This window comes from Rhineura floridana, chromosome 4, assembly GCF_030035675.1.
Source record: "Rhineura floridana isolate rRhiFlo1 chromosome 4, rRhiFlo1.hap2, whole genome shotgun sequence".
NCBI lineage: Eukaryota > Metazoa > Chordata > Lepidosauria > Squamata > Rhineuridae > Rhineura > Rhineura floridana.
Genome location: NC_084483.1, coordinates 125,071,296 through 125,085,029, shown reverse-complemented (window position 1 = coordinate 125,085,029; position 13,734 = coordinate 125,071,296). Strand labels below are relative to the sequence as shown.

The 13,734-nt window shown below is 41.2% G+C and overlaps 1 protein-coding gene across 9 annotated transcripts in view; it reads left to right on the top strand.

Annotated features, from left to right (window-relative positions):
• Positions 1 to 13,734, top strand: part of PRKN (parkin RBR E3 ubiquitin protein ligase) — a 1,296,326-nt gene that overhangs the window by 218,567 nt on the left and 1,064,025 nt on the right. For all 9 annotated transcript variants that reach the window (XM_061624330.1, XM_061624331.1, XM_061624327.1 and 6 more), the window contains one exon: positions 7,121 to 7,284. In XM_061624330.1, coding sequence (XP_061480314.1) covers positions 7,121 to 7,284 — 164 coding nt within the window. The remainder of the gene's footprint in view (positions 1 to 7,120; positions 7,285 to 13,734) is intronic.

Below are 13,734 nucleotides of genomic sequence, written 5' to 3'. Positions count from 1 at the left end.
AGACAGAACAGATAGATATGGCAGTTTAAAGTGGATTTGATGCATCCTACATGTGTGTATGTTTTTCATGTTGTCCACACAATGTTGTTCTCATCCATGTGGCAGTCTGCACTCACCCCCTTTAATCCAGATTTTTCCGATCTATGGAAAATGCAATAATGGGGGGGAAATCCAACATAAAATTGCATGTTATCAAACTCTGGACATAATTTTCATGTGGATGGATTTTTTTAAAAAATGTGTAGGGCTTTTTTATATGTGTAGTGACGTTTTGCTGGGTACTGTCTTTCACCAACCCCCCTATTTCTGTTGGCAAGGCACTCCTCGGTGGGTTGGTGTTTGAGCTGGGTGCAACACACATGCATTTTATTTTTATTTTTTAACCTTTTAGCACAACTCTGGTATATCAGAAAACTTGTATCTCAGATATAATTTTAAAAAATAGCCAAGTGTACATGTGAACAAATATCTGTGTGCATGTCCAATGAAGCTCAAATTTATGGAACTCAGACAGAGTGGGGAAGCATTAATTGAGGGGAGGGAACAATGGCACACAGCGTGAATACATCCCACGAAGCACTGGAAAGGAAACATTGAGATAAAGTTCATCTGAAAGCACTCATGTTTGGACAAATACGCACAAAAGCACACATGAAAAAATTGAATCTGTGCAACCCACTTGTGCATTAACGCTCTGGCATGTACACAGCAAGAATCAGGGAAAGCTGGTCCTGGTCTCTGGTTCTGGACAATGTGGGTTGCTTTCCTTCCTCTTTCTCAGGTACAAAGAGGCCTGGTTCGGACATATACCCATGTGGCGACAACCTTTGTATGGTGGAAGAGTGGGTGTGTGCTCTTCCATTCCAGTATGAGCATAATGTAACTTGTGGCAAAAGCTGCTACATAGAGCAGGGGTGAGGATCTGGATCCAGCCAGGGAGGTAGATCCTGCTGTCCTTCAACCCCCATAGGTCACTTTGACTTAAGTTTGAGTAATCTGTTTTGGGGGGGAAATTACCCTACACCTTATGTTCCTTTGGAGTTATTGATTTATTTAAAAACTTTCCTACTAAGCATTGTCATTTCCAATCCTAGTATAATGTGATCATCATGCTACCCCTCCCTTCCAGTTTTACATCAACCGCATAAAGCACCACTTTGCACATTGATAATTAGATCTGACATAGCTGTTTCAGTCTAATCCAAGTACTGAGTAAATGTCCTAGATAAGTTATTATTTTTTAAAATTACGAATCTCTTACTTTTTTTCCAAGAAAAATTCGAAACTGTCCACATTCACATAGTTTAAAAAGTAAAATTCAAAGACCACTAGAACAACAACAAAACAATGCAAAATATTTTCCGCAACAAGCTCTTGCTCCAGTATACACTCCTCTTGAAGAGGGAAGAAACTATGTTCCATATTGTATACAGGAATACCTCGCATTAATGTACTCAATGGGACCAGAGCGAGTATGTAAACCAAAAATGTCCTTAAAGTGAAGCACTACCTTTTAAAACTTTTTTTACCTCTCGATCATGAGGAGCCTCAAAGCCCCGCGCTGAAGCATCTGCTGCTGCACTGCCGCACCTCTCAGTTGATCGCGATTGCGCCTCCCAGCTGATTTGCAGTGGCACGATCGCATCTATTTCCACCCCCATGCACCGTTAAGTGTCCGTAAGTGTGAAGCAAGTGTACGTAAACAGGGGCATGGTGGAGTATAGAGTATATCTGTTAAAGTGAGTGTACGTTAAGTGAAGGTCCGTATAGTGGGGTATTCCTGTATGCACAGCCCCCACTCCAAAGTCTCGTTAAAGTTTAAGGGACACATTTTCCATAGCACTTTTCAAAGGAGGTGGATTGAGAGATTATAGCCCAATGTGGTTGCAGTAGCAAACCTGATGCTGAATGTAGCTTCGTCTTTTCCTAAATAAGTTCTTTTATAGCCTTGGGCAGGGAAGGGTGGGCTCCAACTGCCGCAGCAGGTCTTGATAGTAAGTAGCATCTCACCTTAATGTATGGTTTGGTTCATAACAGTAATAACATCATTTTGGCATAAGCCATACTCCCTGCATGTTTGCTCATTCACTGACCCACAGGATAAAGCTTTATATAAAATCTGTTCTATCACTTTAATGTGTTTGCGCATTGCTGACATTGATTCAGATATCTACACTGCTGATTATATAGTATAAAACATCCCAGTCTGCTATGGCACGTTCTACATTTTAATAGAAATTGGGGATGAATCAATAGTATTAATTTATTTTCTATTTTAATGGACTGTGGATCTAAGACAACAACTAGGTATGTATTCCTGAGGTCTCAACTCTTCCTTTTCAAAACAAGTGTTTTTAATGTATTCAATTAACCCAAACAATTTGGATCCATACCAATCGGGTTTCAGGACTGGTCACGGAACTGAAATAGCCTTGGTCGCTCTGGTAGATGATTTGAGGAGGGCATTAGATAGGGGAGAATCCACCTTTCTTGTCCTCCTCGATCTCTCAGCGGCTTTTGATACTGTCAACCACAGTATCCTTCTGCTTCGCCTGGAGGGATTGGGAATTGGAGGCACTGTATTACAGTGGTTCCATTCCTTTCTCTCCGACAGGTACCAACAGGTAGCGTTGGGGGAGGAGGTATCAGACCCTTGGCCTCTCAATTGTGGTGTGCCACAGGGCTCTATCCTCTCTCCCATGCTATTTAACATCTATATGAAGCCGCTGGGGGCAATCATCAGGAGATTTGGGCTGCAGTGTCACCAATATGCAGATGACACTCAGCTCTATCTTTTGTTTAAATCTTCACCAGAGTTGGCTGTGGAGACCTTGTCCAAGTGCCTGAAATCCGTGAGTGGATGGATGGGAAGGAACAAGCTGAAGTTGAACCCTGATAAGACCGAGGTACTACTTGTGGGGGACAAGAGAAAGTTGGGCAACATTGACCTGAAGTTCAATGGGGTGAGTCTACCCCTAAAGGACCAGGTCCGCAGCCTTGGGGTTGTGCTTGATTCCAGGCTGTCCATGGAGGCTCAGATTTCGGCAGTGAGCCGGGCAGCCTGGTACCAACTACACCTCATACGAAGGCTGCAACCCTACCTTCCTGTTCACCAGCTCCCACTAGTGGTACACGCCCTGGTCACCTCTCGTTTGGACTACTGTAATGCTCTCTACGTGGGGTTACCCTTGAAAACGGTCCGGAAATTACAACTGATACAAAATGCGGCGGCTCGACTACTTACGAGTAGTCGCCGCTGAGATCACATCACACCAGTGTTGTTCGACCTACACTGGCTACCAGTTGTTTTCCGAGCCCAATTCAAGGTGTTGGTATTGACCTTTAAATCCCTACACGGTTTTGGCCCAGTTTATCTCACGGAGCGCCTTCAACGCCACCAATTATGCTGCCCGACAAGATCGGCCACACAGGGCCTTCTCTCAATCCCGCCGACAAAAACAGCCATATTGGCGGGTACTAGAGAGAGGGCATTCTCAGTGGCGGCCCCCACTCTTTGGAACTCCCTCCCACAAGATCTCCAGCATGCCTCTTCCCTAAATGTGTTTCGGAAAGCCTTAAAGACCTGGCTCTTTCAGCAGGCCTTTGGGGTATCCGGGGAGGGTTAATTGTTATAATTGTAATGCCTCCTGCCCAGTTTTAATATTGTTGCTGCAGATGTATTGTTTTTATATTGTATTATTGTATTTTATCAATTGTATTTTAACAATTTTGTAAGTCGCCTAGAGTGGCCATCGGCCAGACAGGCGACGAAGAAATTAAATTTATTATTATTATTATTATTATTATTATTAACAAGGTGTTTACTGATTTTCTAAAATACGGGTTAGTTGTATGAAAACATAATGTGGTGCTTTAAAAATAGCTGGAACTAATCATTACGGTATATGAGGACAGTATTTTAAGTATGCCAAAGTTTTAAATGTATATTTTCCCCCTTGAAATAGCTACTCTGTTTTGTAACACACATTATCATATATTGCTTTCAGCAAACAGGTCATGTCATATAATGTAACATGGCAAAAGTGGCTTCAGGCTATTTTGCAGGATAGTGGACTTAGCATCTAAATCTCTTCCTAAGAGTTTGTTTATTAAGGGAAACCTATTATTTGGGCATGAAGATGATAATAAAGATGTGGTGTGTAAACTTTTCTTTCTTTTTAAATACTGCCACAGGGAAGACAGTGGCAGGTCGAACTGTGAAAAACTCACAAGGGGCATCTGTCTTTTGAAATGTGGAAAATCTTCAAGCATTGCTTTAGGAACCTTCCTTTAATAATTCACAACAGGAGTCGAGGAAAAAATATTTCTTATGCTAACCTCTAACAAGAGATTCCTTTGTGGTCCTCCATGACAAATGGCTATACTCCCAGTGTTAAAATTGTATGCTAATTTATATCAGCAGAAATTCTGAGCAACTGTACAGATGTCAGTTGTGTTGCGTATAGTAGGGGTTCTCAAATTTCTTCCTCCAGATAGCTGAATATTACTGAGACCTGCCAGTCACAAAATGGTGGTGCAGAGGCTGTCACAAAATGGTGGAAAATGGAGACAGAGTTGGCATAATCTGCAGGCAATTACTGGTATCATTTTCTGCTGACACTTAACCAATCTTTGGAAACGGCTAAACCCTTTGCCACAATGCTTTCCTTATGACATGTAGTTCCTTCCATAGCTCAGCTTTCCTCAAGCTAAGTACAAACATTTGCTCTGGAGGCATTGTGACAGCCTCCCCTTTTAGGCAGTTTGCTGATCCAAATGCTCTAAGTGACGAATCTTTTCCCCCGCTTTCCACCCCTACATGCTTCTCAAAGTATTTTATACCCATCCTACTTTAATCTCTTGATCTTCTTTCACACTCAATCTGTACCTTATTCCCCCTATTCCCAACCTGCCAGATTCTTTCATCCCTCCTTCCTGGTCATTTTACATTCACTTCTTCCTCCTATAACAGATTTCCTCTTTTATCCCCTTCTTTCTATTCCCAGTCAGATTATGATGATGATGATTTATCTCCCCCTCATTTGTCTCTCCCCCCCCCAACTTCTCTGCCTACTGGCCACCTTTACTTAGCATGGAAGGAGCTCCTGGTGCTGGCATGGTCTACAGGCTAACAGGAAGAGATCTCCATTCCTACTTTATGATGAAAAACCACAAACTCTGTTCTAGGCTGCACTTTTTCAACATGGATTAACATCTACCACTGGTGGCTGCAGAGGTGATGGGATTTTTGTATTCCAACAGCACTGCTATCTAAACAGTCACTGTGGCTTATTACTACTGATGGACCTTCATAGACTGGGAGCAGTAGTGTAATGGCAAATTCCAGAAGTGCAGAGTCCCTTCATAATAGTCACAGGCATACCCCCTTCTAAGATTATACAACCTTCTAAGATCATAGAATAATCTGACCAGGCTTGAATTCTGCTTTCTGGTTCTCTTTCACTGTCACAATTTGACTGTCCTTTCTCACTGTCAGAGATATTGCTTGAATTACTGAATTCATTGTCTACGTGTTTATCTCCTGCTCCTACCAATTGCTTGATGGTGTAGATGGGATGCTATAATCAGGATTCACTTTCTCTTCTTCTACAGTTATAGAATTCTCACTCTCCACAACTTGGCTTTTTGAAGTAGGACCTAGTAGAAACTCCTTTCACTCTGATTGGCTCCAATCAGTAGGAATCAGCAAGGAAGCAAGTTAGAAGGCTCTTCTCAGTGGCCAACACACTCCGCTTTCATGCTGATTGGCTTATAGGATGCTGGAGATGCAGGGACCCTGCTGGGATCTGGCTCCCCCAAAAGTAAAGGGTCTAAGACCCTAAACGACTACATCTCTGACTGGGAGTAGGGGGGACCTAACAGGACAGTGACCTCTTTTCATTATTTTTCTTCTCTTTCCCCATCCCCAGCTCAAAGGAAAAAGTGTGCATCTTGGATTTCTTTACAGAAAATGCAGAAGTATCTGGGTCTCCCTTCTGTGTATCCTAGTACATGTTTGCTTTATGTCATACGAAGATGGCAACTGAAACAAGATACAAGAAAGAAGAAATAGCTGTTGTGGGAGCTATTTTATGTTGGTGCAAGTGACTGTGCCTATGCGGACCTATGTGTTTCTGGATGTGTGTTGGGGAGTAGGAGCTATAGCATGTGATACCTGCATTTAAGTAAATATTTGGGGATTAGGAGAAGAGCTCCCATGTTGTTCCAGTTAGTTCCTGTGCATTCCCAGTTTGTCCCCATACATTTCATAACTACCATCAATCACAGGTTCAGCTTGAAGTATATAACGTATAATGATGCAAGTTATATTTCTGAAATAATGAGAAAGCAACCCTGTTTTGTGAATGACTGTAGTTTGCAGCTTATTTGCCAAATGTTGGTGTATAGCTTGACCGGTTACTGTAGCTCTGAGTTTGGGAGCAATTTTTGGCACCAAAGAGTATGTTGGCAGGAGTTACGTACTGCAGTTATTTAAGTGAACTCTGAGAAAGATCACAGTGCTGTAGAAAAGACGCTGCAGGCAGCATATAATTTTCTCTCCATCATTATTTGCTAGACAATTATATCTCTGGGAGGCCAATGTGTATGAATCGGTATTACTGTATTTAAAAAGCTTTCTTTCAAAAGCTGCTTCAGCACTCAGTATGCATGTGTTTCTTTTGTGTGTGTGAGTGTGTGTGTGTGTGAGAGAGAGAGAGAGAGAGGGAGAGAGAGAGAGATTTGTAGAGAATATATTTTGATCTCTCCTAAGGGCAACACTTAATTGAAAATAGTGATTATTCTGCATATTGCTAATAAAGTCTGCTTTTTCATTCTGTATAGTAAGTGTAATTTAGGCTGATGTTTGAAACATAGTGCATGTTTAATTAGTTAAGATGATTACATGATGGGATTTCTTACTTGGAATTCCCTTTCAAAATAATAAACTGCAATTTGACACTATTCTTTCTTTTAAAATGATAAAACATACTAAAATTTTACAGTACCATTGTGACTGTTGTCCATGTTTCAGAAAGAGCTATTTCTTGTGCCATTCTCAGATGTATCAGACTTCAAAATATTCAGGCATTTTTTTAAAAAATGTCTTGTTCTTGGTCAGTATTTGTCAGGTTCGACTCCAGCCATGGTTTCCCAGTGGAGGTTGATTCAGACACCAGCATCTTCCAGCTCAAGGAGGTGGTTGCTAAGCGACAGGGAGTTCCAGCTGACCAGTTGCGTGTGATTTTTGCAGGGAAGGAGCTCAGGAATGACTTGACACTGCAGGTAAGTCTCCCTTGGTAGTTTTCTTTCTGGGATACTGCCAGCTTAACTGCTTCTGCCTCTAACACTGCCAAACCGACATTCATGCCTGAGATCTAATAGAATAAATAGTGCCTGGGGATTCCTTGAACTTTACTCCACGCTGCTTCATTAATTTTGACCTTCTTAATTATGCATTAAAACAGCAAGCTGAAAGGATGGAGGAGAGGGGGAGAGAAATAAAGGATATGAGAGGAGGAGGAGGGAAGGAGAAGAGATATTTGCTTAGTGAATAAATGTTTACTGACTACAGGAGCAAGCTATGCACATTTTCTGTATCTGTTCAATTTCTACATTACTTATTCCATTTGAATCTTAATGAAGAAGGATGTGAATAAATTGTTCTAAATCAGGCTTCTCAGTCATCATGTTATATGGAATTTGTAACCCAATTGTGACCCCTGGAGGATAGCTGCTCTTGCTGCTGTGTGAGAGTGTCTACACGTGCATGTGCTGATGAAATAGAGTTCTTTTGAAGGCCTGATCACAGAAGCCAGTCAGGTTTTTCCAAAGGCACGGAAATGATGATAAACTATTATTCTGGGAGGAAAACTAAGGATGGGAGATTTAGAAGTTGCTGAGTTCATCATAGGTAAATCTTTATGATTTAGCTAACTGTTGTGTCAGTATTTAAAATGGAGAAGAAGGTAGCTTTAGGCAATCCCCTATTCTCTCAACAAATGCCTCCCCCTCCTGCAATATGGGGATAACGATCTGGCCTGATTCTCAGGACTGTTGTAAGGATTGCTAACATAATGTACATGAAGCGCTATACCAGTGCTTAGTATTATTACACTCAGAGGGAAAACAGATTGACAAGACATATGTAGAATGAATATACATTTTTGTTAGGCTCTATACAGCTGTGATATTCATTATTATCAGCATGTGTGATACTTTGTTCAGTTGGGAATGTCTTTTTGAACTGAACAAAAGTGTATGTGTAAAGATGTTGCACTATGGAAACCTGGAAATTGGAAATTGTCTTCCTTTGCCAGAGAAGCTATGCTACTAGTGGCATTATTGTATTTAGGGATGGGTAAAAATTTCCCTGAATTTGATTTGTTACAGGATTCCCCCCCATAGTTTGCACATTCTCTATCTATCAGACCAATCTTTTATGCTGCAAGTTTCTGCAGCTGTTCTTGACACCAAAAAAAATCTGCAGCAACTGTAACATTAAAGTGATTTGCTTTGCTGATTGGTTTAGTGTTGGTGAAACTGACTAGCCTGCTCTTTGCTTTTTCCGGGGTGAGGATCAAATACCAATTGAGGAGGAGGAGGCAGCTAGCAGGAGAGGGAGGCAGAGAGAGAGAGAGAGACCTACAACCACATCATTCACTGGTGCCATCCTGTACATTCTTATTCAGAAGTAAACCCCACTGAGTTCAAAGGGGCTAACTTCCAAATAAGTGTGCATAGCTGCAGCTGTGTTAGACTCCTCTCTCTCAAATTGTTGCTGGCACTCCAGGGTTGGGTCCTCTGTGTGTTTGTGTGTATTTTGTTTGTGGAGGGAGATGATGCTGGCTTGGCAAAAAGGGAAAAAGGTTTTGCTGGGAATGGAACTCTTCCTCTCCCCAACCCCATTCTCTCTCTTTCCCTTCCTTGGTGGGCAGGCAGCCACTTTCCTTTATTATTCGGCAGGGAAAATTTGAACTGGGAACAGCAGAAGATAGCGATAAGCAAATGAATATGGGAAGGAACTGCCTGTCACTTTGAAGGAATGCAGCTGAAATGCCAACAAGAAATGGACCCCAAAGCTTACAAATGTTAGCTTGTAAGATTATGTGTATGTCTTGCTTTACAGAGTTCCATAAGTAAAGATCAGGTCTCTTGTCTTCCAGAAACTGACCGTCTGAATATGATAATGGGGAAATGCAATAACAGGAGGGGAAGGGTTGGGAAGGCAAGGGCAGCAAGAGATAAATGTGAGCAAATGCCATTCAAATGGTCTTGGGTTTGGTAGCGTTTGGGTTTGCAGTTGGGCAAAGGGATTAAGAGGTTAGAGTGAAGGTTTCATGAAAAGGTGAGTTTTGAGGTGGAATCTGTAGGAAGAGAAGGGGACGTGCCATGTACTTCTACTGTACAGCAGCAACATCAAAGAACCAAGCACATTTTGTGGTCACTCAGGTAACTATATAACAAGGAAAAAGAAAAAAGGTTTTGCCCAGAGACAAAACCTTTCTATTTTCTTAGCAGCACAGATTAATTGGCATTCATGCTTACAGGTGTGTGGGGGTAGTACTATGCATTGATTGGCTGCTGTGTCTGATTGTACAGAGAGGTGCTACTATATTGACATCCCATCACTTCTCCTAGCCAGATATGATGTTTATCACTTTGCAAAATGCTTGAGGGTATTTGGGCACATAAAAGAAACTATAGAAATGTAAATTGCTCTTGTCACTGAATCTCCTACAGCTGAGCCATATATTCCTTTGTGTCAAGTGCCTTCATTGACTTCTAGGTGGATTACCAAAAAAAAGAGGGCCTTCCTTGCTGCCGCATCCCTGTCTTATAAAGGATATTGAATATTACAATACAATAAACAATTTATATGACAATCTTTTTGTTGACAAATGTTAGCTTGTAAGATTGTGTTACCCTTTCATAATTTTTTTACACCTGTCTGCTTTGCTGCCTAGTTCTCGCATCAAAGTGTTATAATTGTTGTATAATTGTGTCAGGCTGTTTCTGGGTGAAATGTAAACTGTGACTTGAGTTTACTCCAAATAGGAAAACACAGTTCCCAGCAGTGTGAAACAATGAATGTAGAATGGAAGGCTTAACTGTTTTTCATAATAGCAAGAGAATCTTCTATACTTGCGTCTTCTTCCTCACATTTATTCACAGCTTTCTCTTCAGTTATGAGCTTGTTGCTTTGTTGACAGTGTACTGGGCACAGACAACAGGAATTTGCAGTAAAAGCTAGTTCTACCTTACCACCTGTGGATGGAATAAATTTCCCTGATATTTCAGCTGCTATTCTTGTCAATTTTAGCAGTTAAATTTCCAGTTTTGCTTTATGGAGACTAAGGCCACAGCTGCGAGAGAGAAGGAGGACACACATGAGCCTCTTGGGAGCAGGGCTTGCATGTGCACCTCTGTCCCCATCTACATTTTGGCATCTGTGTACTCGGGTAAAAAGCACTCATAGCAGGAATCTGTGCTGTGATGTTGGTTGGCATTTCTTCCATCATGGTGGATGGAAGGAAATCCGCTTGATAGTCCATTTTCAGCTGATTCCTCCAGGATCCCTACATGGATTTAGCAAATGAAACTAAAAATGTTGAAACTGCCTACCTTGCCTAACACTGTATTTGCTATTGGTATCCATTGTTAATACAGATAATTTGTGGAGGGGGAAAAAAACACTGGAAAATTGTCTTTGGATTTTCCACCCTGCTAATAGTGGTTGCCAAGATGAAGATTTTTCCTAACTTCCCGCTCTCACATAAAAGCAGTGGGAAGAGAACACCACAGAGGAAGCATCACACAATGAGTATTCTGTAGTGGGAAATGTGCCTAGTCACTATAAAATAAACATATGCAATTCTGTTATTAGTTAACTGTAATATTTGCTGTGTTGCCAGTGTGGCCATATTTGATCAGAAGTGCCCTTTCTTTTGACTTCCTTTCTCCTTTGATTTCTATGTCATCTAATTAGCCCTACTTTATGTAATTAGAATGTATGGAATGTTGGTAGTCGAGCTGAAGATGTGAAAACAGCACATTCTCAACTTGAAAGTTGAATACAGAAGGCAAGGGAAGGAGTGTGCAGGGGATGTTTTTGGTACAGGTTTGAAGAAGCTCAGTGTGTAAGGGAGGTGGAATGATAGCACACTCAGGCAGGCAGTGCTGGTGCCAGGCTATTTTGCGCCCTAGGCAAGGCTAACTACTTGCACCCCCCCCCAAATTGCTAACTTCAATTTTCAAAAACAGATGTCTTGTAGAAAAAATGAAAAGCACAAAACTTGAAACTGCTAAATTTATTTTAGTTGCATTTTTCCAAGGGTTAAAAAAAACTAATCTGTATAAAACTGTGCCCCTCAAAGGTCAGTCCTGTGCCCCTCTGAGGTCTGTGCCCTAGGCGGCTGCCTGGTTGGCCTAATGATAGCACCGGCCCTGCAGGCAGGTACTCATCTTTATGGAGCCTTAACAGGGGAATTGCTCTGACAGTTCTCATTCAGAGTTGACTTCGTTGTGAAGCAGAGTTGAAGGCACTGCCTTTTCCTTTTTGTGGAATAAAAAAACAGCAGTCTATTAAAATTTTTATTTCTGGACAAACTCAGAACTGCCTATTACCCATTGAGGTCTGTGGGTTGGATGGGTAAGAGGGTGAAATTCCAACCTTCCTTAAAAGATACTGCTTTGCATGCACTTACAGACCCTAAAAAATCTCCAATATATTTTTAGAGCGTTTCTTCCCAGTATGGACTATAATGCAGTCTAAACACCTTGTTAATGCTAACAAGAGTTCCAAGGTAACTTGGCTTTGGATTGAAATCATTGTTAAGATGGAACCCTTAACTAATCACAGCACTAATCACAGGTAGTGTAGACTACAGTCAGCAAGGAAATGATGGGGAAAATTTTGTTCTAAAATGGGTTGAAGCTGGAGGGCAAGCACTGTGCAATCTGTGGCATGACCCCAACTGTAAGATAAGGACTGTGAGGCAAATCACAAGTTATGTTAATTTTGTGAGTACAATTAACATGCTTCTTTTTAAGAAGTTTAAATAGGAGCTGCTAGGGCCTCCAACTAGGGTTGGGACTGTGGTGTGTGGGAAGAGAGAGTATTAACCCTCTCTGTTCCCTGTGCTCCTAATTTAAAATGACCTTCCCAAACTTTCTATTAGCTCCAGTATGGAAGCTTCCATTGGCACAACAGCAGCTTTGTAGGAAAAGATAATTTTCATCAGTATTGCAGCAGGAGAGAAAGGCTAACCCTTTCCCCCTCCCCACATATTGCAGTCCTGAACCTGACTGGGCACCTCTCAGCTGCTATTTACATTTTTAAAAAACAAAACAAAACATGTTAACTGTGTGCCTGTAATTTGGCCCTATGTTACATCTGCATTGACCATTTGAAATTTTAAAATACATCTATTCCAACTTTTCAGTTGTATCAGGGTTTTTTTTAATGTACTTACAGTGATTTTAAATATATATATTTTTTGGACTGCCTTCAAGTCGGTCACCATAAGTCGGGATTGACTTGAAGGTAGTACATTTACATTATTTTCAAGTCGATTCCGACTTATGGCAACCCTATGAATAGGGTTTTCATGGTAAGTGGTATTCAGAGGTGGTTTACCATTGCCTCCCTCTGAGGCTGAGAGGCAGTGACAGGCCCAAGCCTCATGGCTGTGTGGGGATTTGAACCCTGGTCTCAAAGGTCATAGTCCAACACGCTAACCACTATGCCACATTGATATTTTGTAATTTGTTTGATCTGCTTTTGTTTTAAATGCTATTTTTATTTGAGACAAATGGGATCTGAAGAATTGCAAAATTGCAAAATTTATTGAAGACAAATTTTCAAACATACGGAGTTTCAAACTCAGCTTGGTTAGACTTGGTCATGCTATGAAAAATATATATGTCAATAAGACACAGATGCATTATGATGGCAGAGGTTACTAGCTTCAGACACTTTTAAAAAAGCAGGAGATGAGAATACATCCAATTATTTTCAGAAGGGCATAGTCAAAAGAATAAAGGATTTGCTAGGTTGGTCTTAAATCATTATTTATCAGTCACAGAAGTTTCCTCATTAATTAAATGCCCCCCAAGAAGAAGTATATGCAAAATGAATCATAGAGTACTATAAAATATTCAATTCCTTCTCTTAATTTGTATAAAATTCCTTCTTTTCATTCAAATAAAAACAGTTTGAGTTGCTGCTATTTCCTAGTTATAAACTTATTGTAATGATTAAATGTTACATCGGCACTAAGATTAATCCTGGTTAAGGCTAAAGAGGGTTTCCTCTTAACCAGGACTTGAACTTAGCTTCTGGCCCTGGACTCCGCAGTGGCACATGAAGGGGTGGGTGAAGCAGCTGTGATGTTTTCCCAGCAGTAGTGTGTTGCTTGCTGGGAAAGAGATGATGTGGGGTGGCAGGAGCTCCATACGTGCACACACACACACGTCTGCCACCAACCCAGAGCTCCATCCCTATCCTGGCATAAGCAGCACGGCTTCCACTAGGAGAGTAGTGCTTCTGTTCCACACACATACCTTTGCACTACTGCTGCCTGGATTTGAATTTTCTTAATAGGGAACCCTGGATAGCTTTAACTACAATTTATATTAGTGCTGATATAATGTTTGTAATACTTGCTCTGAAGGCAACCAAACATGCAGTAGTGCCCAAAACTGTGTGTTGAGGGGGACAGCAAAGACCGTTCA